Consider the following 24,104-nt stretch of genomic DNA (forward strand, 5'->3'; position numbering starts at 1 on the left):
CGCTCAAATCAAACCTCTCCACGCGGCCGCCGCCCCTCCCTTTCCACCTCCTCCGCCGGAAACAGAGTTCCCCTGATGTTAAAATTAACTCGTTACCATTCCCTGCCCAGCAGTTTTAACCACTGAAGTTGGTGGCAGAATCCAAGGTTACACTTGCCTAGCATGCAAGCACAACCCAACAAAAGGATTCCCCTATAAATACATCGATTTCGAGACCCAAATTTGCGATGCAGAGAAGAGTTAATTGTCTCGATGGAGCAGCACCCTTTTTTGGTTGTGCCGTGCGCGCACCTGCGGCTGTCGGAGGCGGCGCGGGCGGCGTACGGGGTGACGAGGGCGGAGCTGGACGAGTTTCTGATGTACGAGTTCAAGGTGCGGCGGTGCGGGAAGGCGTACCCGCACCAGTGGATGAAGTGTCCGTACGCGCACAGGGGGGAGAAGGCTCGGCGGCGGGACCCCAGGAGGTTCCCCCACCACGGCGTGCCGTGCCCGGAGTTCCGGCAGAGCGGGGCGTGCCGGCTGGGGCATCGCTGCGAGTTCTCGCACGGGGTGTTCGAGTTCTGGCTCCACCCCACGCGCTACCGGACGAGGATGTGCATCTCCGGACCCACGTGCGCACGCAAGATCTGCTTCTTCGCGCACTCCGCCGATGAGCTGCGGCCGGAGGCCGTCTCCCCGGCGGGGGATGTTGCAAGAGAAGCGACGTCTTCGTCGGAGGCGGCGAAGAGAGCGGAGGAGCCGGATATCCGGTGGGTCTACGAGCTGGTGGATTAATCGAAGCAGGGGCGAGAGAGGAGAAACTACTACTACTACAACTATAATTCCTAATTCGTGGAGAGAATTAAGAGTAACTAATTGTAATTAGATACTCTAAATTGTAAAAGTTGCACTTAATTATATTACTTAAATAGATTCGATTCGTATCTATACATATATATAAATTTTAATTAAGCTCGTCTTAAAAAATTAAACGATTAAATCCAACATTGATATCTTGAAGAAGCAACATTGATATCTTGAAGAAGCATTACAACTGAGAAACAAAATACAAGATGAAGTGGGGAGTACACAAGCAACTCTTGTTCTTGCCGAACCCTATTCATCGGTTGCTTTCTTCCGTACCATATTTATACACAATGATATATATAAAAAGCTACGGGATTTGGTAGGATGATCATTTCAATGCATCACATAATTCGAAGTCCATGTTCTCCAGTACGATTGTGCAGTTCAGCTGCATGTTGCTTTGCAGAGTTCTGATGTTGTCCTCTGATCTCCCTTGTTCATATGCAGGCATATGCATGTTCTGCTGCTGATAACTTGAAACTGACCAAGTCCCTGCGCCACATTCCTCCACAGAATTCACTGAAAAGAAAGAAGGGAAATCCAATAATCAATACATCGATACAAGACAATTTTTCAGAACAAAATTAATTATAACAACGAAGAGAAGATCACTTTGTGTGGCAAAGCACCCACTGTATGGCACTCCGTTAGCTTGCCCTTGATAAAGGCACTGCTTCTCTTCGACCTTGCAAGTCCTTGCATGCTTTGTAGTTGCCTTCCACATCACCTCAGACATGCCTTTTCCTAGAATCTGAATCATCACCATCATTCACTTTGATCAAAATTAAAGCCTTAATTTGTGGGGAAATTAAAGGTTTAGACATGCATTTCAGCTTACGTTTCTGAGATACTTTGCATCTGTGTTCAGTAGCCTCACGAACTCTCCCACTGTTCTTACTTTTGCTTTCTCCAACCTCACGCGGAATGCTCCATTTTTGCCGATCTTGTCCAATCTCCACACTTCATCATTAGGCATCGGTGGATAATGTTTCTTATATGCTGTTAAACATGAAACTTAATCAGTAATTAATTATCTGAACTGATTGAAATTTAGTTGGAGCTAGCTAGCTAGCGTTCAAATCAATCACCTTCACCGCGACGATCGAGGACTTTGAAAGGTTTGGTCGCTGCTTCCTTAATCCTTGCCCCTCCGCCATTGCCATAGCAAACCCTCGCACCCAGCACGAATTTCCCAGTTCTCACCCACCTCGAGTTGTCTGAGAACTCAACTTCTTGAAACGTCGCCATGCCTCCGGATAGCACCGCCGTGCATTCTCCGACGAGCAACGGCGGCTTTCCGTCTCTCTGTTTCACGAGGTTGCTGTTGAACTCGTCTGCCGTCCAATCTTCCTCTTTCCGCGAGGGGAAATTCCCATTGAGGACCACAATCTCTACCTTCATAGTACTCGAGGGAGAAACGACCGGAGTTCCTTTAGTCATGGCATCGACAAGCTTGACTTGCAGAGGCTTGTTGTCTCTGTTCCTTAAAAACAGATTGTCCCTTCTTAAGTGTTTTAGAAGGTGATGGACGACTGTTTTTCATGATACAATGATAAGACTGACAAAACGACATTCCCAACAAATTGATTACATCCAAAGGCTATCCCTGAAGAGGAGAAGCACTTCGCACACGAGTCACCTTAAAGGTAGTACAAACAAAGCCCCTCCCTTACTCATCCATACGTGAGAGAAAGATTCTCCTCGTGTATTTGTTCACAATATCAATATTTATGATTAAACTAACGAAGTTGCCCTCAACTACCAATGTAGAATTAAACTTCTCCATATGAAAGTCTTCTCTATCCTTCCATTTCTTTATTTTTATTCACATTTCCAACAGATATCCCCATCAAATTATATATTTTTGGATTCCTTTCAATTCTTTGTCTTCGCCATAAAATAATTCAGACCTAAAAGACCAACTCTGTGTTCGATTATATTCGTATGCCGGCCGGCGAATCTCCCTCCCTGCCTGCCGTTTCAGAATTACAGACACGCAGCTAGCCATCGGAAGAAGTCCGTCCCTCCCTCCCTTGTCTGTTCCCCAAACCGCTCAAATCAAACCTCTCCACGCGGCCGCCGCCCCTCCCTTTCCACCTCCTCCGCCGGAAACAGAGTTCCCCTGCCGAAAACTTCGGCGATGTTAAAATTAACTCGTTACCATTCCCTGCCCGGCAGTTTTAACCACTGAAGTTGGTGGCAGAATCCACGGTTACACTTGCCTAGCATGCATGCACAACCCAACAGAAGGATTCCGCTATAAATACATCGATTTCGAGACCCAAACTTGCGTTGCAGAGAAGAGTAAATTGTCTCGATGGAGCAGCGCCCTTTTTTGGTTGTGCCGTGCGCGTCCCTGCGGCTGTCGGAGGCGGCGCAGGTGGCGTACGGGGTGACGAGGGCGGAGCTGGACGAGTTTCTGATGTACGAGTTCAAGGTGCGGCGGTGCGGGAAGGCGTACCCGCACCAGTGGATGAAGTGTCCGTACGCGCACAGGGGGGAGAAGGCTCGGCGGCGGGACCCCAGGAGGTTCCCCCACCACGGCGTGCCGTGCGAGGAGTTCCGGCAGAGCGGGGCGTGCCGGCGGGGGCATCGCTGCGAGTTCTCGCACGGGGTGTTCGAGTTCTGGCTCCACCCCACGCGCTACCGGACGAGGATGTGCATCTCCGGACCCACGTGCGCACGCAAGATCTGCTTCTTCGCGCACTCCGCCGATGAGCTGCGGCCGGAGGCCGTCTCCCCGGCGGGGGGTGTTGCAAGGGAAGCGACTTCGTCGGAGGCGGAGGCGGAGGCGGCGAAGAGAGCGGAGGAGCCGGATATCCGGTGGGTCTACGAGCTGGTGGATTAATGGAAGCAGGGGCGAGAGAGGAGAAACTACTACTACAACTACAATTCCCAATTCGCGGAGAGAATTAGGAGTAACTAATTAATTGTAATTAGATACTCTAAATTGTAAAACTTGCACTTAATTATCATCAAAACTGTTCTTAATGGAACTCAATTAGCTGATAACATTATGAATCTTATCTAGATAATTAAAAATCAAATAATTTCTGTGTGAATAGATTTCTATTCATGCAAAATATAAAGCTGTTGTATTTTCTTGTGTCCAAAAAAATTACTGAAAATCTCAACCCATGAAACACGTGAGCCCGCTGTCTTCTTCTCTCGCACAGTTGACAGTTGTGAGTTGTGACTCGGGACTTTGAAGGAGGCAGTTGCTTGATTGTCCACCAGACTGACACGTCATCATGAACTAGAACTCCAACAGTCCAACTCCACCAGTTTGGCCGGCCCTATTGATTGTAACATTCACCGAGCACAACAACGCCTGCCCACACCAAAGGGTTCTTTGGCGCTCCGTCACCTTCATTCGACACGTGGCTATTGCCACGTCTTCAAGTGACTTGGCATTCGAAACGTGGAAGCTGAGTGGACGTCCAACGGGAGCGTCTCGTGGTGCGGTGAGATAGCGGATCCCGCATGCATTTACGCCGGCGTCATGCGGCACCATAAAGTGGTATGTTGGATGTTCCGATCATATTGTATATCGTAGAGGGTTAAATCATGAACATTCCGATGTAAACGATCTTTGAGTTGGATTAAGACACGGGAATGATCCGAATCTAAAAGACACTTCAGAGAAAAGAGATTAGACTGATACCAAAGAGTTCTGCCAAATTACTTTGACGTTTAAATTAGGATTCTAAAGGAGATGATAAAACAAAGACAATGCTAATAGAGTTTTCAGAAGCAAACCTCGAATATAATAGTGGACTAATCCTTTTATAATATGTTCTAGGCCCCTCCACGTCAGGTAGGATAGCCCCCTTCTAGTTGTCTGCAAAAGGGGAGACAACCATTCCCCTCTAAAGGAGATGATAACCATTTCCTTTTGACCTTATGCTAGGCCCCTCCACGTCAGGTAGGATAGCGCCCTTCTAGTTGTCTGCAAAAGGGAGATCCCCTCCGACAACCATTCCCTTTTAATTTTTTGCACAGAAAGGTATCGGAAGGGACCAAGTCTGACAACCTCATATTCCTTTTGGCCTTGTGTGTGGAAAAAAGGATATCAGAGACGACTGAATCTCATAACCTCATAACCACTGATTGTTGATAATATCAAAACAAACTATAACGGATTCTATTTATTTAATTCACATCGATAATATCAGAACGAATAAACGGATTCTACATATTTAATTACATTCAATAATCTAGAATTCGATAAATCTCAATTAGATCACTTAAATATATTTGATTCATATATATATATATTTTAATTAAGCTCTTCTTCAAAGATTAAGTGATTAAATCCAACATTGATATCTTGAAGAAGCATTACAACTGAGAAACAAAATAACAAGATGAAGTGGGGAGTACACAAGCAACTCTTGTTCTTGCCGAACCCTATTCATTAATGGTTGATTTATTCCGTATACCATATTTATACACAATGATATATATAAAAAGCTACGGGATTTGGTAGGATGATCGTTGCGATGCATCACATAATTCGAAGTCCATGTTCTCCAGTACTACGATTGTGGAGTTCATCTGCCTGTTGCTGTGCAAAGTTATGATGTTGCCCTCTGATCTCCCTTGTTCATATGCAGGCATATTCATGTTCTGCTGCTGATAACTTGAAACTGACCAAGTCCCTGCGCCACATTCCTCCACAGAATTCACTGAAAAGAAAGAAGGGAAATCCAACAATTAATACATCGATAAAACACAATTTTTCAGAACAAAATTATAACAACGAAGAGAAGATCACTTTGTGTGGCAAAGCACCCACTGTATGGCACTCCGTTAGGTTGCCCTTGATAAAGGCACTGCTTCTCTTCGAGCTTGCAAGTCCTTGCATGCTTTGTAGTTGCCTTCCACATCTCCTCAGACATACCTTTTCCTAGAATCTGAATCATCACCATCCATCAATTTGATCAAAATTAAAGCCTTTGTGGGGAAATTAAAGGTTTAGACATGCATTTCAGCTTACGTTTCTGAGATACTTAGCATCTGTGTTCAGTAGCCTCACGAACTCTCCCACTGTTCTTACTTTTGCTTTGTCCAACCTCACGCGGAATGCTCCATTTTTGCCGATCTTGTCCAATCTCCACACTTCATCATCAGGCATCGGTGGATAATGTTTCTTATATGCTGTTAAACATGAAATTTAATCAGTAATGAATTATCTGAACTGATTGAAATTTAGTTGGAGCTAGCTAGCTAGCGTTCAAATCAATCACCTTCACCGCGACGATCGAGGACTTTGAAAGGTTTGGTCGCTGCTTCCTTAATCCTTGCCCCTCCGCCATTGCCATAGCAAACCCTCGCACCCAGCACGAATTTCCTAGTTCTCACCCACCTCGAGTTGTCTGAGAACTCAACTTCTTGAAACGTCGCCATGCCTCCGGATAGCACCGCCGTGCATTCTCCGACGAGCAACGGCGGCTTTCCATCTCTCTGTTTCACGAGGTTGCTGTCGAACTCGTCTGCCGTCCAATCTTCCTCTTTCCGCGAGGGGAAATTCCCATTGAGGACCACAATCTCTACCTTCATAGTACTCGAGGGAGAAACGACCGGAGTTCCTTTAGTCATGGCATCGACAAGCTTGACTTGCAGAGGCTTGTTGTCTCTGTTCCTTATCTTGCATTTGGTGTAGATGTGCGTTGACATTTGATCCACGAACACGAGTTCCAGGCTTGCTACTGGCGGCTCTTTCTCCATGAGCAACCGGTTAGATCTGGGAGGAGCAACTGACAGAGGCCGCTGCGATGCGACCACGAACTGATCCAACTTCTGATGAACCACCTCACGCACCTGCACTTTCTCAATATGTTCAGCACGAGATCTGAACAAAAAAACACACCACAAACGTTCTGATTTAGCGCATATATATATACCACTTTTCGAAGCATCGGTTCTAAGATGCTGCAAAAGCTCTGCGCAGATCTGCCCGTGCTCATCTCCTCTCTGCACAAGTTGGAACCCATCCGTCTGAGCATGGCCGTATTGCCATCCATGTTGCCATTGAGCTGCATATCTACGCGAAGGCTTTGGATCGCCATTAATCAACGAACTTGAGGTATAGCAAGTTCGGGTGCAATGGGCAGCTGCTTTATACGGTGAGTTGAAGTAAGTTGGCGGGTAACTCGCGATGACATACGGGGCAGTTGGGAGGTTGATTCCCTGTGCGTGCATGGAAGGTGGTTGGAAGGATGGAGTTTGACTATTGGGAAGTCAAGTCGGCAGGAAGATGGCTTGTAACTGTGGAGGGCTCAAGTCAACCACCGAACACTCAGCTTGTCAACGGTTAATCTTCGGTGCTAGATACTAAAGGAGATGGATTGGAAATTTCTGCAAGATGGGAGCTTCCATGAAAAGGCTCTGCGATTATCAAAATGTAATATTTTGTCGACCAATTCAAATCAAGAACCTAATGGGCTTGGCCCAATACAACATATAAAATAATTGAATAATATAAAATTAAAGAAATAATAATATTTGGAAGTGAGAATGGATGGATGATATATACGGTGATTGTGTTGACATAATTAATTAGTGTCTCATCAGACAAACAACTATGTTTTGCTTTACAAGCACAACTACTCGGGCATTATTATTTGTATTAATGAGTTTCTTTACATGTTTAAGTTACAAATAGGGCCGACAAACAAATTAAATTGATCAATTCAATGACATCACAAGAATTAACTACAAATTAGGCAGCTTTAAGACAAAAATTAAGCTTACGCATGTCAAAATGGAATATAGTGTTGAAGAAATGTGCGAAACTTTTGTTGCTCTAGTTTATCGTATGCAAATATAACTTAATTCCAAAAACACCTCGTCAATTCCATGTTGCACCACACCAATGTTTTTGCAACAATTTGGTTAGGCATGGAGGGTCCTACAAATTAAAGACCTCCCTCCACTTGTGGGTTTGTCCTATATATATATTGAAATCGACAAAGATGAAAAAGTAGATATTGACGTTAAAAATTTAGGAAACCAAGAGGGCATTGATTCCTCTCAAACTTAGGTTACTATCTATACGAAAGTAGAGTAAGGTACGTACGTAGCTCCATAGATTATGTCTTTCATGGTATAGCTCCATAGATACTGCTTACTAACACTAAACATAAGAAATTTACTAGCACTATCTTAAACAACTGTTTAATAACAATTTAACAAACTGATCAATGATCCTTTAAAACTCTAAATTAAACTGAAAGATATTCTGCATGTATCCACGGTCGATCAGGGATTGAAGGGATCATCAGAGACCGGAGAACAGTGAGGCGTATGCTTATTTAGCCAATGGACGTACGTACGTGAGACGACATGCATGCATGCATGCAAACTATACTGAAGCGTCGCGGTCTCCACGTCATTCTGCATTCATACACGCACACAGAGAGCCCGTGAGCCAACATACAATGCGAATACAGTGACACATGGCAGCTTGCTCTCGTACGTCATCGACCTGTAGGTTGCCAGACCCCCACAACAATTTGGTGAGGCCCACGCACAGTGTCCTTAGATCCATGCATATCCTCCTGAGTTTGACGGCATATACAATTTAGAATGTGATCGTGTAGTTCATTACTGAAGTCTGAAGAAGAAGAAGAAGAAGATCATGTTTAATTGATTTTCTACTCGTCTCCTGTAGTGGGATGGGAGTGGTACTGGATGGGGTCCACTTCCTTGGGATGGCCGCAACCAATCACCTCAATCCGGGGTCTGTTTCTCACCTTCCCTGGCCTTTCTTTCTAAACCCTACAGTTAATATATTCATTTTCGCCATCGTCATTTTGTTATTTGTAGTCCTCTGTTTTGAAGTACTACTTGATTCGCGCGGGCGGGGAGAAGGTGGAAGGGAGTGATGTGAAGCACTGGAAGAGTTGATCGAGAGAGGAGGGATGGATCGGTGCGTGGAGGAGAAGGCCACCACGAGCCCGAGGATTAAGCTGTTCGGGATCCACGTGTCCGACGACGGCGCGGATGCGGCGGCCGGGGCGGCGGGGGGCGGCGATGGGATGAGGAAGTACGAGTGCCACTACTGCTTCCGGGAGTTCGCCAACTCGCAGGCGCTGGGCGGGCACCAGAACGCCCACAAGAAGGAGCGGCAGCAGCTGAAGCGAGCCCAGATGCACCGCCGCCAGCTCGCCGGGGCCGCCGCAGGAGGCGGGGGAGGACACCGGGCCGGGAACTTCTGCCACCAACCCATCGCCGCTGCCTTCTCCGGGCCGCGGGCTCCGACGCATCTCCTCTCGCCGCCGGTGGTGGGGTCCGCGGTGAGCTGGGTGTGCTGCGCCTCCGGAAGGCCGACTTCGCCGGCGACCGGTCACCTGTCGTGCGGTTGCATCGCGCCGCGTGCGCTGCCTGCTGCTGGCTGCGATTGCCTCGGAGACAGCAACGTCGTCCGCGGGAGGTTCTACGTCGAAAGCCGAGCGATGGATAGGCCCTCCGGAGTATTCTCCGGGGAGCCGCCGGCGCCGGAGGAGGACGTGGCTGAGGAGTCGTACGGGTTGAACCTGCGTCTTAGCTTGGCGCCTGCTGGTTCATGATCCATATTATTATCGCAACCTAATTAGTTTTCTGTATATTTAATTTGCAACTTTTCCAAAATTATCTTCATGGGAGTTTGCACCACTCAGTGTATGGTTTCTTGGTAGACTTTAATTAATTACGACCCGTGTCATGAACTAAATATATTGCTCTTTTAATGGAGTTAAATATATATATTATTGTTTGTTTATCGAGTTTCTTTTCTTAACTTATTAATGATGCCTTTGCCAACTATTCCTTTTGCCCCAAACCCTACTTCGTTCGGTCCCAGCACTAGCCTAGTTGGTCATTGTCTCAATCATTTAGATTTTTAGCATATATTGTTGGGCTACATATCAACAATATTATTTTCAAAGTAGTTAATGTAATTTTTTTATAGTTCAGGTATCCATGTCTTACAGCGCTTAGTCCTGGAATGGGAAGCCTTTCCTAATTCGTCTATTCGATAAATCCGAAAACACGAACGATCCGGTGGTCCAGTAGCCCACATGTACCCTGAAGTGGGAAACTTTCTCTGGTTCATCTATCCGATAAATCTGAAAGCACGAGCAGTCTAGTGGTCCAGTAGCCCACATGTCCTAATTTTCGAATACGATGGTGTTTGTCCTGAGTTTCGAACCCTAGTTGTGTAAGTGATCTATTGGGACTTTGCCATTGAATTAATGTGATCTATGATTTACATAACTCTATGATTAGTCATGTTGTTCATAATTTATGTATGTACTACCATTGGTCATTACTACTAGCTAGTTCGAAAATAATGTGTTGTTATGAGAAATAAACAATCACAAAAGAGGAACACTAACTAACTAGAATAAATTTCTAAAATACTACATGTGTGAACCATAATAAGAAAATGATCATTAATTGTCAAATATTAATTCAAAGCTTTATGATGCTCGACAAGTGCATCATCAAAAGGCAACAAGGCATGAATGACCCTTGCTTGATTAAAATGATGATAGTGGGGACTTAGCACACTCAGCCACACATCACAAATGAGAATCCTATGAATGGCTTCTTCTCCATAAAACCCCTTTTGTGGCCGTCCGATTTTATCTCGATCAAATCTTAACCTATGAAATATATAGAAAAGAAATGATACACTACATGAAAACAAAACAAGACCTAAGTTTCACATCCACATAATGTAGTGTATCATGTTGCATTTTCATATTACGTTGTGTATCATTTCTTTATATAGAATTTTTGTTCCACTTTTAAATTTTCTAAGCGAACACACACACTTTCATCCCTAGCCAAACAAACTTGCACCGAGCTTACTTGTCCCTTTCTCCAAGAAAGCCACCGAAAGGCAAGATACGAAACGACTTTTAAAACCCTATCTTATATCTTGTCCCTAATTAGATCGCTAATGCAATGTGGGACACATGAGATCACTCATCATGAGATCTTTATAAAGATCATTGGACGTTAGAGTTTCACTTTCCTAATTTATCTTTAGTGTTCGACAAAGATCATCGGACGTTAATTAATTATATTGTGAATATGAAAACCAAAATCATTGGACGTACGTGCCGACAGCTTTCTCTTCAGCAGGTGCGAGCGAACTGCAAAGAACGTTCCTGGTCCAGAAAAGCAATAGAGAGCGCTGGGCATCGTCTGCGGCAGCAGCCTTTGATTCCACTAGATTTGCTGACGTCAGCATGCAGGACAGTCATCTCCTCTCGCCGGCCTGAAGCAGCAGACCCCTGAAAAGCATGAAGAACGACAAACAAAATAATTTCTAGGGAAAATCTTTTTTTTTTCTTTCAAAAATAAATAAATAAATAATTTAAAAAGTGAAATAGAAATTGACACGCCTCTCGTTGTCCGCTGTTTTTGTTTTTATGTGTGCGGCCCTGCGTGTGCGGCAAGCATCCTCGAAGCGATGGCGGAAGGCGGAGCAGGCGGCGGCAGGCCTCAGAAAGTGATGGTGGCCATCGACGAGAGCGACTGCAGTCGCTACGCCCTCGAGTGGGTGCTCGCCAACCTCCGCCCCTCCCTTTCCTCGTCGCCCCTCTTCGTCTTCTCCGTGCAGGCACTCCCTGAGATCGCCTACGTGACCGCCGCCTCGCTTGGCTCCCCTCGTGCGTCGATCCGGCCCCGATCTCGCTTCCTGTGATTGTTATTGAGAGTTTTGTCGCGATTATTACAGATTTGGGGAAATTGTTCTGAGAGGTTAGTTTTTTTGTTTTGTTTTCTTAGCTATGGAGTTGATCCAGGCGGTTCAGAAGCACCAGAAGCAGGCTTCGGATGCTCTCTTGGAGAAAGCAAAGAAGATTTGTGCTCAGCATGGGGTATCACTACTGCTCTCTTCCTCTATCTCCTGTTTGATTTGTTGTCTTATCTGTTTCTTGGAACCACCAGCATTATTAATTCTCGACATCTTAGCTTTTGAATTCATGTCCTTCGTTGCTTATATTTTATATTTGACAACTTTGACATTAGCTAGTTTTCATAATTTTGTTGGATTAAATGAGGCTTTCTCTTACTCATACAATCATTTTCCATTTGTTTACTTTTGAAAAAAAAAAAGACTAGCTATTAGACAATCAATGACATCAATTTTGCAAAAACAAGCTACCAAAAAAAACATTAATTGAATTATACGTGCTGAACAGTTGAAGCATACCAACTGTGCGGAGTATTAGTACACTACAATAATTATCAATAGGTTCAACATGGGTGACACAGGAGATTGTCGGTGCCAAGATTTTTGTAATTAACTAGAATGAGACATTTCAATCGTGCCATTCTGTACAACGCACCACGGGATTTCTCATCATGCTCCGTCCATCGCACTTCCTGATAAGAATTCATCACAATAATTGACCAATCTTTAAATTGGGTGGTTGAAGCTGGGGTTATGGCTCAGATGTACATCCCTCCTTATCTTTTTTGAATGTTGTTTTTGTTCTCAGTAATAGATAGATTTAAGATTCATTTGCTATATAAGATAAAAATTCAGTGGCTTGTGTATATTATTTTTTCTAGATTCATTTATGAGGGCTCACAATAACTTGTTATTAGTCTAAATCTCTTTATCTTTTTTGAATCTCGTGTTCCACACTAACAGAATAAATCTCAACTTCATTAATGTGCTGATATCTGGAAATCTATTGTAGTGCTGGCTTTGTTTGTAGTGTTTAAATCCTTATCTATGTATAATAAGATATATTTTTTTGGAAAAAAACACAAATTTTCAACTCATCAATGAACATTTAAACAAATGCAAGTTGTTCTAACAGAGTACTACATTAATAACTGCAACTTGCTTTGATTAAATACTCTCTTTCTCAGGTAGTTGTTGAAACAATTACTGATGTGGGGGATCCAAAAGAAGCCATATGTCAAGCTGCTGAAAAGATGAACATTGACTTGCTCATCGTGGGAAGTCATGGTAAAAATGCCTTGCAGAGGTACACACTGCACACTTCTCGGCATTCTATTTCGGTCTGTGTTGATAAAGTAGGAATTCCTTTGAATTTGAAGATAATAGGGGATTTTGAATTCGTATGCCTGCCTTCATTTTTCTTTTTCTTGTTGTGGTTGTAGTTGTGATATGCCATGTGTCTTCAGGAATCGAAATGCTTTCTTCTTTAAATATATACCCTCATTTTGTGTTTGTCAGCATCCAACTTCAAGCAAAAGAATACTAAACTTCATGCTATTATGATGAATTTCTAGCTTACTAATTAATCTGTTTCGTTGCCTGCAATAAACTTGGCTTGAAATATTAAATTTATAATAGTCATGCTTGACTGCTAATTATAGACATATTAGATGAACAAATTGAAAACTCTTCATTTCTTTCAGTTTAATGCCATTAAGAACGCTGTTTTGATGGAAGAAACTGGATATTTTCAGTCATAGCCAAAGTTCTGTTATTATACCTTTTGGAAGCATGTTATCATTGTCTTTGTGTGAAAATTTCCCCTTTGGTTTCCAAATTTAATCAACTAATCTCAACCTTGTCCAAGACATGGTTCATTTCAGTATCAGATCATCTTGTTGTAGGCTGCACCTTGGTGGTGAACTTAATTTAATCTGGAGTGGTTGTATCTATTATTAGATTCTAATCTCGACTCCAAATTATTGCCTTGACGATATGAATGTTCAGGTCTTCTAATCATTCTTTGTGTACGATGGCACAGGGCTTTCCTAGGGAGCGTTAGCAATTACTGTGTGCATAATGCCAAATGCCCCGTCCTCGTGGTAAAGAAAGCAGCGTAAAATTTTCAAGTTTCCATGGTGAAGCAGTTTGAAATGTTGTTATCGGTCCATCATATCATATCCTACCTGTGCATTTCTTAACGAGGTCGAGCAAAATAAAGTACTGGTTTCATTGCATAATATATAGATATAAATATACTTGTTGTTTTCCGTACTTGAGATATATATTTTTTTTTTCCAAAATATCCGTGATTTAATTTTTCCCTTTAAAATGAACCATAAATTGATTTGCAAAGTTACATAAAGGTTTTTTTTTAATTTTACAGCGCAATAATTTATACTTAGAAAACACTGAAGTCAATAATGAAAAATCGATCTGACTTTAGTTGTTTCGATATGTTAAATCAATTTAATTTAAAATGGATTACGAATTAGATGAGTTAATTCATGAATATATAAAAATATATATATAGAAAAATTTCATTAAACTTTTTATTTTAATTTTAAATTATTATTTTTTTTAAATTTGCGGATCAACTTGAGGCCTTCATAGGCCAATCTATTTGGATTCACAACTCTTGGTCCATTTAAATCCATTAGATGATGAGAGGCCTTCATCCTCGCAGTGAGTCATTGGATCAGGACAAAGTTTATCCTTCTGGATCTTTTTAAATAGTACTCAAGGTGAGGGTGATCATCCTTCTGCTATAATTTAGTGGAGCAGATCAATCCGACGGCTCAATTCGAATTGATGCTTACCGTTCGTTCTTGCACGTGCTTCCGAATGGTCATTGGTCTCCAAACTGGACGGAGAAGCTCATCCGCTGTTTGTATTCGAGTAGCGGATCCCCACCGGGTTACCCCACGCCGAACACGAGTTGACTCAGCATCCAATCTCTCTACGCCACGTATAACCTTCGCGACTGCTCCTTAAGCTGCTACACGGGTGTATTTAACTCAACTTCTCCGTATCTCGCTCTTCTTCCTCTTCCTCTTCCTCTTCCTCTTCCTCCGAACTTCATTAATTAGTATTAGGGTTAGGGATCCGATGGAAATACCTCTGATGGCCGAGGCGCTGCGGATACCTGGCCTCGCCGCCCGCCTTCTCTCGGACCTAGCCGGCGCCTGGGCCTCCGTCGCCCTTCTCGTCGCCGGATTCGCCGCCTTCTACGGATTCCTTTCCCACGCCAAGCTCGCTCTTCTCCGGTACGGTCGTTCCGCATCGGTCATTTCTTTCCCCTCGAGCTACTCCTCCTCCGGCGATGACGACGACTCCTCAGAATCGCCTTCGGACGACGAGGAGGATGAAGACCCTCCATCGTCGTCGTCCGATGAGTACGATTCGGCGTCGGAGAACAACGGCGTGGACTGGAGGCCGGATGGTGGGTGTTTGGATCTGGCGTTGGGTGGCACGGTGGTGAGGACGTGGGAGGGGCTGGGTCTGGGGTTCGATCGCGCCGGCGGGGGCCTGATCTCGCTCGTGGACCTGAACCGAGACCAGGTACTCCGCTCGTTCCTCACGCAGGTCCCAGATGCGGCCGTGAGCCTGGCGTCTCCCGCGGTGGTCCTGTCGGCGGCGGAGGGAGCGGCTGCGGCGGTCAAAGTGTGGGACGCCAGGGCGGCCGGCGAGTGGACCCCCGCGGCCGCCGCAGAGTGGCGGACCGCCCGGAGACGGCGGGTTGTTGGGGTCGCCGGCGGGGAGGGCAGAGTTTACGTGGGCGACGACGACGGGGTGGTGACGGCGGCGGACTTGAGAAGGGGCGGGTCGCCCCTGGTAGTGGAGACGTGGCGTGAGAGCAGATTGCCGCTTTTGCCCTCGTCCAAGTGATCAAATTTCCAAACCCATTGCCTGATTAATAAACCGTCATTATCAATTTTTGCTTGAAAAAGTTGTAAAAATCATTGAATTGTCTCATAATTATCTGTTATTTCAAAACTCATTGTAATGTCTTATGATTCCTTAGATAATTTACATGAAATTTCAAAAATCGGTGCTAAATCTCATAAATATTTCGAACAGACACCAAGTCTAATCATTGAAACAAGTGCGTTTGGCAGATTAATCTGTGCAAACGCGGATCACGTTTCATATCATCATGGTTGACTTCACATGGTTGCCTTAATTAAGTCGGTGTTAGTGTTTGGTAGGTACAAAACATTGTGGGTCAATTTCTTGAATGTTGAATGTAGAACATGGTGGTTTGTTGGAACCAGTCTTTGAATGCAATCAATCATTCATTAATTGACTGCTAGAATATGTTTTGGTTTATTAATTGTGGCCACCATTATTTGAGGATCACTTTGATCCTCAACCATGTGTTTTGCTAAAGGCAATTTATTGTAAGACATTCCAAGAAGAGGATTGATTGTGACTTCTTGTCAATCTCTCCAATTGCATTTGCATGTAGGTTTTGATACCAGAAAAAAATTATCCAAACATGTTTATATTTGTGCTTCCTTTTCAGATGATCCAAACATGTTTATATTTGTGCTTCCTTCTCAGATGAATGGTCGGAGTAGTCAACCCATGTGTTTGAGGTGTTCAAGTTGGAATTGTGAAAAAAAAAAAAAAAAAAAAAAAAAAAAAGTTGGAATTGTGCTCGAACCATATATTCCGGCGAATTTGATCGGAAACAGTTGCCCCCACTGCGCGCCCACTGTCGACGGCGATCATGCCACGATTCGATCGGAATTCGGCCCGATCGCCGTCGACAGTGGCCTCGTCGTTTCCGGCTAAATCACGATCGGAGACTGACCGCGATTTGGCCAGAAACGGCGTTGCCACTGCCGACCCTGTTTTCAATCGAATTTCATCGGATTCCGACCACTATCCGGCCGGAATTCGACGCCGGACGGAGCGCCGCGTCGATCGCACTCGAGGTGGTGGCCGGCGGTGGCCGGACGGCGGTAGATCGCGGATGTCGCGCACAGATCGCGGATTCCTCGTCGCGCAACGTAGCATCTCTCTCTCTCTATATATATATATATAATTATAACTATCACTGTATAACATGTTTAATAATTCAGAATTAGTATTGATTAATGCTGGACAATCATATAAGAATGGACAAACTAAAGAATGAATTATTTTCAGCATCCAGCATAGTTTATACTCTTGCATATATTTTAAATTGTTTTCTAAGGAATTCTTTTGACGTGATCATCCAGCCAGGAGATGATATCACCAAAAGCCTGATAAATAATGTCATCAGGTTCACCCTCTAAAAGTGCATGATATGAATCCTTGTAAAGACACAGCTTCTTGTCGTCGCTGCAAGCTCGCTCATACAGATCCTTGCTAACCGAAGGATCGGTCACGATGTCAGCCTCGCCGTGCAGTATTAGTAATGGCAGACAAACCTGAGGAGAAACCCACAAGTTCTTCAGTAATGTGTCAGGTGTTTCAACAGGTATGATCATTTGTGTTAAGTTTTGCTGTTGTAAACGATGTCTTACTCATTGCATGCTAAGAACTTCTTAGGACATCTCTTGTTTCCTAGTTCCTACAGTTTAGTTCATATATAATTCTATTACTCAAATTTTGAATCCTAAAGAAAGATACTGATCGACCTCATAACAATCATGTGAGATATGAGATGGCATTACATTACATTAACCATCTCAACCACCTACTTTGTTCTATCTTAGTGAATAATAATAAATTGCAAGAAATCTAATCTCTCATGGATTCCAAAATTAGGAATGCTCATACCTCATGCAATCGCTGCTCTATCTCCTGGGTTGTTCTCAGCATTTCCAATGCTGTTCTCAGACGTGGATTTCCCTTGTAAGCAATGACATTATATTTGGTCTGCAATCAAGAGATAGACTTTTATGTATTACTTATCTGAGAAAATGGACAGATTGGACAAAAGGAATAAAAGTGTTTATAGTACAGAATCATAAGCCAGGAAGTTCAAGTTAATTCACTATCAGTTCTCTGAAATATGAATGACTAATTTGAGAGTTTCAGACGAACCTGCTGCAATTTCTTTGGATCTCTAAAGGCCATTTCTCCTAAATCCTTCTGAGGAACTAATTTACTTTCTGGTAAAAGTTTAGCTATGCCTATGAGGAATTGCTTCACAGGCCATGGAGGAACAACATTGTCTGCTATCTAATGAAAAAAAAAGGGTGATTTATTTCATTAGAGAACACAAGTCGTACACTGAAAGTTTTTCCAAATGGTTCATGCCAAATATTTACCTTGCACATTGGTGCTACTAAAATTGCACCATTCCAAGAATCTGGCTGTTTGAAATGCACCTTAAGAGCCACTGCTCCGCCCATTGATTCTCCAAGCAAAAAGTTTGGAAGACCGTGGTACTCTGGCTTTTCTGCAATCCAAACAATCGAACAAACTGTCAGTTTCAAAGGTAGCAAAATTTCTGAAACCAACACTAGAAAGCTGAAAAGCTCTAGAGTACAAGTGATCCACCTTTGATTTTGGAAAAGTGCTCGACAACATCATCTACAAGACTATCAAAGCTTGGAATGTAGCCATGAAGTCCTTCTGAAAGACCAAAACCTGGGTAATCCATGGCAAAAACTCCAAAATCGCTTGATGCTAGCTTCCTGGCAACACCTAAGTATTGCAACATTCATACAATCAAGGCAATTAGATCTTCACCAGAAACAGGGTAGAGAAAAAGGAGAGACAGACCACAAACCTTCAAAGAAAAAGGTGCAAGTGTCTCCATAGCCGTGACAAAAAAAAACAAGAGCCTGAATGGAAGAGTTTTTTGGAAGCCAGCTTTTGGAGAAAATTTCTACGCCTCTAGAATTCACCTCATATAACTGCATCCAAATGCTACTATATTCAATCCTTAAAAATAAGGTAGCATGAACATGATCTCTAATTACTATTGAAAGCTCTATTAGCTACCAATAGAGACAGAATACCAATTGAATCGATCAATGGCCAATACAGAAAGAATATTAGTACTGAGGGATAGTTTACTCATTAAATGGAATTAGTTGACGATGTAAATATCTCAATGCTTAGTAACAAGCATAGGAAAGGAGGAGGAACAAGAGGCTGGAAATTGAAGCAGAAGCAGCTTTGGTTTCTCAAGGGTGAAAATCTCTCAAATGTTTCAAATTACAGTAAATTAGAACGTTTCTTCTTTCAAGTAAACAAAGAATAAATTGTATCACCTCTTCTGTCTTTAATCCATCATACTGTGCCTGAAAGTAAATGAAAAAAAAGCTGTTATAGACAAAACTTTCATCATGAAGAATTGAACTAAATCTTGTAAATTTCTAGTAAAGAAAATTCATATACAATTGATTAGTTGTGAAGATTTACCCTCTACATTGCAGCAAATTGTTGCTGCAAGTGCGGAATATGCAAAACTTGTTTCCAACCACATTAATCAGAAAGAGTAGTTTTTTCTTCATTGGAATAAGCTTTGAATGAATAGAATAAAAACATAAAGAAGAAAATGAATTCATTAAGAAAAATTACTCCTCTTATAAGAAAGGAAGCATCCAGTGGCACTATCTGCAGAGGAAGAGCCCAATGCTTTCGCGCTCGAACAATTCAGCGAGCCTGATACTTCTCGATCGAATCGTGTTACAATTTCATTGCATTCTTTTTAGAAACGCAAAGTTAAATATTTCATCAATGAACACACCCTAAAAGCGACAACTTGCTGTGTGCTATCGCCAAACAAGGGGGAAAAGACGGCATAGAAGATCTCCATTATCGGATAACAAGTTCCCGATGTAAAAAAAAAATACCTTGATAAGGCAATGGTCGATCCCTAGCTGCACGTCCTTGAAGGCGTCCCGGATCCTCCGCCGATCGCGAGCGTCGTCCAGGTTCGCCTCCGACACCATCCTCGCAAGCTCATCGTCCACGCCTTCCCACCTCATCCTTCCCTCCCTCTCTCCCTCTCTCCCTCTCCCACTTCTCCCTCAAAATTCCCGATCGGAATCGAAGAACAAATCGAGAATTCGCTCCGCGATCGCAAATATGCCAAGGAGAAGACGAGGAGGACCGAAGAAGGGTGGCGAAGAATGGAAAACGAAGAGGAAGGGAAATGCTTCAAGGACTCGAGAAGCCGACCCCACAAGTGAATCCAGCGAGCTACGCAAAGGCGTCGGTGGGGCCCTCTTGGATCTGACTATCGGTTGGCGAGTGCGCCACGACTCGTACCGAGATAGCTTTAAGGCGAGAAAATGTTGCCATTTTATTTGGGGGCAAAATTAATGAGTTGAATATTATTTTTTGTAGTTATTAAAATAATACGCTGAAGGGGAACCTTGGTGCCTATTATGCTGTCTGAAAATTTGGAGACGAGAAACGAAAAACGCGGAAACGGAAATGGGAAACGGCAATCGTTAAAGTTTCCAGATTTTGAAACGTCGAACCTCATCAAATCGTCAGTTCGTCACAAAGGGGTGCCACGACGGGGCAGCGGCGTTGATGGGCACCGGCAGAGTGTCCGCACTGGCGGATTTGCTGAGGAGGGAGCCACTGGAAGGGGCGGACAAGGAGCACCGCATGGCAGCGAAGATGACCTTCTCGTCGTCGTACTCCTTGAGCTGCGACGGCTGCACCGTCACGCGGGGGGCGGTGGAGATGTGCGCCGCGCAGGCGAAGCCCAGCATCATCCGCACGTAGGCGTCGCGGAAGCATGCGACCATCCGCCTGGGCGACATGGCGCCGGCGCGGGGAAGGACCAGCCGCCTAGGCAACATTTCCGGGGCCTGGCGAAGGCGGCAGGGGCGGAAGGGAACGTACGTTTCCCAACGTTTCAACCGATGGAAACGTTTCCCCCGTTTCGGAAACGAGGACGTCAGCGATTTCGCCATTTCCAGACAGCAGAGCTTGGCGCAACGGTAAAGTTACTGTCATGTGACCTAAAGGTCACGGGTTCAAATCCGGAAAACAGCTCTTGCTAAAGGCAAGGTAAAACTGCGTACAATGGATCATTTCCTCGGACTCCGCATGGCGGGAGCTTCGTGCATCGGACTGCCCTTTATTAAAATAATACGCTATGAGATGAAAACCCGGTCAACGGTCATCCCTAACAGCACACCGCGAGAACAGAGAACCAGCAGCCGCTCGCAAGCCCGATCTGTGCGCTCTGAACGTGGAGTCCACGCGCGAGCCGACTTCATCGTCATCATCGGCGTCATTAGATTTCTCAGATTAGATTCCCTTCCGCAGTCCATTGAGCCCCCTCGTCACCAATCGAGGCGGGGACGCAGAGACGATAAATAAAGTAGAGAGGATGAAGGCCCCCGAAGCTTCACACTGTTACCATTTCGCTGTACTTCTGGCCTGCCCAGCCCACCTTTTTGCCAGTACAAAAACCACTATCATTGGGATTGTAGCAAATCCGCCTTCCCACTCTTTGGAAACCATTGGCTGCGCTTGGAAACCACGGCGGTTCTCCGCCCTCCTCCTTCCTTGCCATGCAATCTATAAACTCCCCTCCCTTCCTCTCCCCTACGCCTCGCATCTCCTCCTCCCCTGTTTTTGTTTTCTATTTTGATTCGTACTCGTCGGCAGAGGGCAGTGGTTGGTTGCAGGTGGAGATGAAGATGAGCTGCAATGGCTGCCGAGTGCTGCGCAAGGGGTGCAGCGATAGCTGCAGCATCCGCCCCTGCTTGCAGTGGATCAAGAGCCCCGAGTCGCAGGCCAATGCCACCGTCTTCCTCGCCAAGTTTTACGGCCGCGCCGGCCTCCTCAACCTCATCAGCGCTGGCCCCGACCACCTCCGCCCTGGTAAATTTGTGTGAAAGATTGCTTTCTGTGCTGTGGGGATGTGTCGATTGATTTGATTTGTGGCTTGCAGCGATCTTTCGGTCTCTGTTGTACGAGGCGTGCGGGCGGATCGTGAACCCGATCTACGGCTCCGTCGGGCTGCTCTGGTCCTGCAACTGGCAGGCCTGCCAGGCGGCGGTGGATGCGGTGCTGAGGGGGGCGCCCGTGGTGCCCATCCCCACCGAGACGGCGGCCTCCGCCCCGGCGCCGCCGCTCAAGGCCTACGACATCCGCCACGTATCCAAGGACCCCGCCGGCGACTCACTCCACAAGGTCAACGCGCTCGGCCGCGCCCGGTTCAAGCGCCACGGCGTGCAGCCTGCGCCGGCGCCGCAACAACAGCATCGACCACCCGCTCAGTTCCGGCGCGCCCGGAGCCACGAGTCAACCTCCAGCAGCCGCGCGGCAGAGCCCGAACCGCAGACTAACGAGAGCATATCGTCGGCGGGGACCGCGGAGGCGGCATCGCACGTGAGCCAAGGCGAACCGGAGCTATCCTCCTCCTCCTCAGAGGCCCTGCTGGAGCTCACGCTGGGGTTCAAACCTTCCCTCATCATCCCCCAGTCGACGACGTCTAAACCCCTAGCCGCAAGCTCCGCCGACTTTGGCCTGGCGCCGCCGGCGACAGCCACTTCCTTCCCCGATGGACCTAAGTAAATAAAAATATATACATCAAATCAAAGGAAGAGAATATGGGAATTTCTTTTTGCTTTTTTGCTTTTACTTCAACGTAATCAGGAAGAATTTTGTTACTTCTCCTCTCGCTTTAGTTAACTTTTGGTTAATCTTTTTCCATTTAAGCATTAGTCACTGTTTACGCTGCGTGCATGTACAGGACTTCACATATCTATAGTGCCCTACTGTAAATTAATTAATCCATTTATATATGATCTGTAATATGAGACGTGGTCAAACTTGCTTCCTCTCGGCAACTGCCAATGTACAGTGATCCTTTCACCTTCATTAGCTCTCTAATGGCTTTTCATGGACGAGAGAGAAAGAAAACAACTTCTTGATTAGCTCTCTAATGGCTTTTTTAGAAAGAAAGAAAGAAAGAAAAAGTTTCTCCTCCTTTTGGGAATTTGGAACTGACAGGCAAACCAGCAGCGGCAGGTGGAGTGTTCAGGAATGGCGGTGTTTAATGTCCAGATGCGGCTCTGTGGAAAAGGATGAAATAGGTGACGAACAGAGAGAGTGAGAGAGATGGTGGGGAGATGTCAACGACAAGGTGGTAGCTATGCATCAATCTAAAATTCAATCAGCTTTGTTAAATAACATTTGAATGGAGATATATTTATTAACTTTATTCGTTTCATTAAAGCTATAAACAAGGACCAATCATATTTCTTTTTTAGAGTGCTGTGTCATCTCAAAGTCATCGAGTTGCAAAAATATGAAGCAAGTTAATTAGTTTAGATACATTGGGAGGGTTAGATACCTACCCATTTTCGGCTCCACCGCACCGTTTTTGTTTTTCCAGATTCAAATTTTTTTCACCCCCGGCAGTATGCTAGAAACATTCAAGAGCTCTCGTCTTCTTGTATCCGAATGGATCCTTCCCTGAATGAGTCCCTCGCTAGAATAGGTCAGCGCTAAAAGTGATACGGGTCGTCATTTTTCTCCCTGGTTGTACGACTGCAACTCTACTTTCGAATTTGAATTTAACAGAGCTTTTGATCTCATGCATCTAAGCCGATCTTTTGCTTGTAAGTCGACACTAATTAGTGGAGATCGACTTCGTCGACGTAACTCCTCCAACAATCAAATCAACATAGAGGTAAAAGAAAAAATTAATGCGGAATTCAAAGAGAAAATATTATCTCTTCAAAGAGAGAGGGCTTGAAAGAAGAGAAATTGTTGAATCTTAAAAAATATTGATTTGGTAGGAAAATATTGTCATTTGGTGCCTTCTTCAAGAGAAAAGCTTTAGCAAGAGGAAGAAAAATAATAATTGACTACATCAACTATAGAATCATTTAAAATGATGCAATATTATAGACTCACGCCTTTAGACTTTGATTATATTCTACCATTGGGAGCCCCTCCGTCAAATTGTACTTCACCATATAGATCCGTTTGATACCACTATTATAATATATATTTTGTCATACATAGTACTGTGTGTCTAATCCGTTGATATCAACTTACTTCTCCTTGCACATGAGGCTCTGTACTCTCAGTTGATTGATATATATCTGTTTCCTTTTGAACAACTTTTGTTTGCCCAATTGTTTAAGACAACACCACTTCTGTTATACTAATGGTTAAAGAATCATTAGAGAAAATGATTAAATTTAATAGCGGAGCGATGAGCCTGAAAGAGATATTCTTAAGCGGAGATGTTCTAGTATTTCGAACTAATATGCTGAAGACATTCCCAAGCGATGATGTCCATACAGGATGAACTAGTCATGAAAAGGTAAGAGTAATAAATATACTCATTCGGTCTTCCCCATGTGGAGTACCAAATGAGTATTTTCCCGGACGAGAATATATATATATAGGAGCTCGGAATACAAGGCACATCACATTGAGTGGTTTTCAAAATGTATATTTTTAAGTACCATTAGTGATAATCACATGCTTATTAGATTCGAGAGCACGCTAATATCTTTCAATATCATTACCATACTTTTAAGAAGCCTGCTCTATTATTGATCTTAAACAATATCAATACTCAAGAGCATAAAGTTTATCCAACAACGACAATTAATTCTTTAAAAAATAATTA

The 24,104-nt window shown here is 44.3% G+C and overlaps 9 protein-coding genes across 9 annotated transcripts; 6 read left to right on the forward strand and 3 right to left on the reverse strand.

The window, feature by feature from the left end:
• The first annotated feature begins 252 nt into the window (after positions 1–252).
• LOC141837159 (zinc finger CCCH domain-containing protein 23-like) lies at positions 253–774 on the forward strand. Its single transcript, XM_074724608.1, has one exon. It carries the CDS (start codon positions 253–255, stop codon positions 772–774), a length of 522 nt encoding a protein of 173 aa, XP_074580709.1.
• A 400-nt stretch (positions 775–1,174) lies between these two features.
• On the reverse strand, positions 1,175–2,854 carry LOC141837160 (calmodulin-binding protein 60 D-like). The gene is made up of 5 exons (XM_074724609.1): positions 2,770–2,854; positions 1,935–2,378; positions 1,685–1,845; positions 1,459–1,597; positions 1,175–1,365 (listed from the first exon to the last, which is right to left on the reverse strand). The coding sequence occupies exons 1-5, from the start codon at positions 2,852–2,854 to the stop codon at positions 1,175–1,177; spliced, it is 1,020 nt and encodes a 339-aa protein (XP_074580710.1).
• Positions 2,855–3,163: 309 nt separating this feature from the next.
• Positions 3,164–3,694, forward strand: LOC141837161 (zinc finger CCCH domain-containing protein 23-like). The gene has a single exon (XM_074724611.1). It carries the CDS (start codon positions 3,164–3,166, stop codon positions 3,692–3,694), a length of 531 nt encoding a protein of 176 aa, XP_074580712.1.
• A 1,625-nt stretch (positions 3,695–5,319) lies between these two features.
• LOC141837162 (calmodulin-binding protein 60 D-like) lies at positions 5,320–6,917 on the reverse strand. The gene is made up of 5 exons (XM_074724612.1): positions 6,753–6,917; positions 6,096–6,669; positions 5,846–6,006; positions 5,624–5,762; positions 5,320–5,534 (listed from the first exon to the last, which is right to left on the reverse strand). Exons 1-5 carry the CDS (start codon positions 6,915–6,917, stop codon positions 5,320–5,322), a joined length of 1,254 nt encoding a protein of 417 aa, XP_074580713.1.
• A 1,608-nt stretch (positions 6,918–8,525) lies between these two features.
• On the forward strand, positions 8,526–9,614 carry LOC141842364 (zinc finger protein GIS3-like). The gene is made up of 2 exons (XM_074730574.1): positions 8,526–8,590; positions 8,677–9,614. Exon 2 carries the CDS (start codon positions 8,772–8,774, stop codon positions 9,417–9,419), a length of 648 nt encoding a protein of 215 aa, XP_074586675.1. The 5' UTR covers positions 8,526–8,590; positions 8,677–8,771; the 3' UTR covers positions 9,420–9,614.
• A 1,652-nt stretch (positions 9,615–11,266) lies between these two features.
• On the forward strand, positions 11,267–13,806 carry LOC141841052 (universal stress protein A-like protein). The gene is made up of 4 exons (XM_074729176.1): positions 11,267–11,510; positions 11,629–11,720; positions 12,724–12,842; positions 13,578–13,806. The coding sequence occupies exons 1-4, from the start codon at positions 11,312–11,314 to the stop codon at positions 13,654–13,656; spliced, it is 489 nt and encodes a 162-aa protein (XP_074585277.1). The 5' UTR covers positions 11,267–11,311; the 3' UTR covers positions 13,657–13,806.
• Positions 13,807–14,595: 789 nt separating this feature from the next.
• LOC141842407 (uncharacterized) lies at positions 14,596–15,548 on the forward strand. The gene has a single exon (XM_074730613.1). The coding sequence runs from the start codon at positions 14,645–14,647 to the stop codon at positions 15,422–15,424; it is 780 nt and encodes a 259-aa protein (XP_074586714.1). The 5' UTR covers positions 14,596–14,644; the 3' UTR covers positions 15,425–15,548.
• Positions 15,549–16,697: 1,149 nt separating this feature from the next.
• Positions 16,698–19,473, reverse strand: LOC141842361 (caffeoylshikimate esterase-like). Its single transcript, XM_074730572.1, has 8 exons — positions 19,339–19,473; positions 18,754–18,783; positions 18,267–18,393; positions 18,035–18,181; positions 17,803–17,933; positions 17,576–17,713; positions 17,309–17,407; positions 16,698–16,956 (listed from the first exon to the last, which is right to left on the reverse strand). The coding sequence occupies exons 1-8, from the start codon at positions 19,471–19,473 to the stop codon at positions 16,735–16,737; spliced, it is 1,029 nt and encodes a 342-aa protein (XP_074586673.1). The 3' UTR covers positions 16,698–16,734.
• A 1,469-nt stretch (positions 19,474–20,942) lies between these two features.
• Positions 20,943–22,305, forward strand: LOC141842362 (LOB domain-containing protein 42-like). The gene is made up of 2 exons (XM_074730573.1): positions 20,943–21,334; positions 21,405–22,305. Exons 1-2 carry the CDS (start codon positions 21,022–21,024, stop codon positions 22,028–22,030), a joined length of 939 nt encoding a protein of 312 aa, XP_074586674.1. The 5' UTR covers positions 20,943–21,021; the 3' UTR covers positions 22,031–22,305.
• Positions 22,306–24,104: the final 1,799 nt, after the last annotated feature.

Source organism: Curcuma longa, chromosome 11 (genome assembly GCF_044706935.1).
Source record: "Curcuma longa cultivar G26 ecotype Majalengka, Jawa Barat chromosome 11, ITB_CL_G26_1.1, whole genome shotgun sequence".
NCBI lineage: Eukaryota > Viridiplantae > Streptophyta > Magnoliopsida > Zingiberales > Zingiberaceae > Curcuma > Curcuma longa.

Bases quoted from the DNA above. Each gene is read 5' to 3' on its own strand.
- LOC141837159 (XM_074724608.1), top strand. From the start codon at position 253: ATGGAGCAGCACCCTTTTTTGGTTGTGCCGTGCGCGCACCTGCGGCTG.
- LOC141837160 (XM_074724609.1), bottom strand. From the start codon at position 2,854: ATGGCTAGCTGCGTGTCTGTAATTCTGAAACGGCAGGCAGGGAGGGAG. The intron at 1,846-1,934 runs GTGATTGATTTG...CATGTTTAACAG, and splicing joins CCTCGATCGTCGCGGTGAAG to CATATAAGAAACATTATCCA. The intron at 1,366-1,458 runs GTGATCTTCTCT...CTTTCTTTTCAG, and splicing joins TGGGTGCTTTGCCACACAAA to TGAATTCTGTGGAGGAATGT.
- LOC141837161 (XM_074724611.1), top strand. From the start codon at position 3,164: ATGGAGCAGCGCCCTTTTTTGGTTGTGCCGTGCGCGTCCCTGCGGCTG.
- LOC141837162 (XM_074724612.1), bottom strand. From the start codon at position 6,917: ATGGCGATCCAAAGCCTTCGCGTAGATATGCAGCTCAATGGCAACATG. The intron at 6,007-6,095 runs GTGATTGATTTG...CATGTTTAACAG, and splicing joins CCTCGATCGTCGCGGTGAAG to CATATAAGAAACATTATCCA. The intron at 5,535-5,623 runs GTGATCTTCTCT...CTTTCTTTTCAG, and splicing joins TGGGTGCTTTGCCACACAAA to TGAATTCTGTGGAGGAATGT.
- LOC141842364 (XM_074730574.1), top strand. From the start codon at position 8,772: ATGGATCGGTGCGTGGAGGAGAAGGCCACCACGAGCCCGAGGATTAAG.
- LOC141841052 (XM_074729176.1), top strand. From the start codon at position 11,312: ATGGCGGAAGGCGGAGCAGGCGGCGGCAGGCCTCAGAAAGTGATGGTG. The intron at 11,721-12,723 runs GTATCACTACTG...TCTCTTTCTCAG, and splicing joins AGATTTGTGCTCAGCATGGG to GTAGTTGTTGAAACAATTAC. The intron at 12,843-13,577 runs GTACACACTGCA...ACGATGGCACAG, and splicing joins GGTAAAAATGCCTTGCAGAG to GGCTTTCCTAGGGAGCGTTA.
- LOC141842407 (XM_074730613.1), top strand. From the start codon at position 14,645: ATGGAAATACCTCTGATGGCCGAGGCGCTGCGGATACCTGGCCTCGCC.
- LOC141842361 (XM_074730572.1), bottom strand. From the start codon at position 19,473: ATGAGGTGGGAAGGCGTGGACGATGAGCTTGCGAGGATGGTGTCGGAG. The intron at 17,934-18,034 runs GTGGATCACTTG...TTTGGATTGCAG, and splicing joins GCACTTTTCCAAAATCAAAG to AAAAGCCAGAGTACCACGGT. The intron at 17,408-17,575 runs GTTCGTCTGAAA...TCTTGATTGCAG, and splicing joins ATCCAAAGAAATTGCAGCAG to ACCAAATATAATGTCATTGC.
- LOC141842362 (XM_074730573.1), top strand. From the start codon at position 21,022: ATGCAATCTATAAACTCCCCTCCCTTCCTCTCCCCTACGCCTCGCATC. The intron at 21,335-21,404 runs GTAAATTTGTGT...TGTGGCTTGCAG, and splicing joins CCCCGACCACCTCCGCCCTG to CGATCTTTCGGTCTCTGTTG.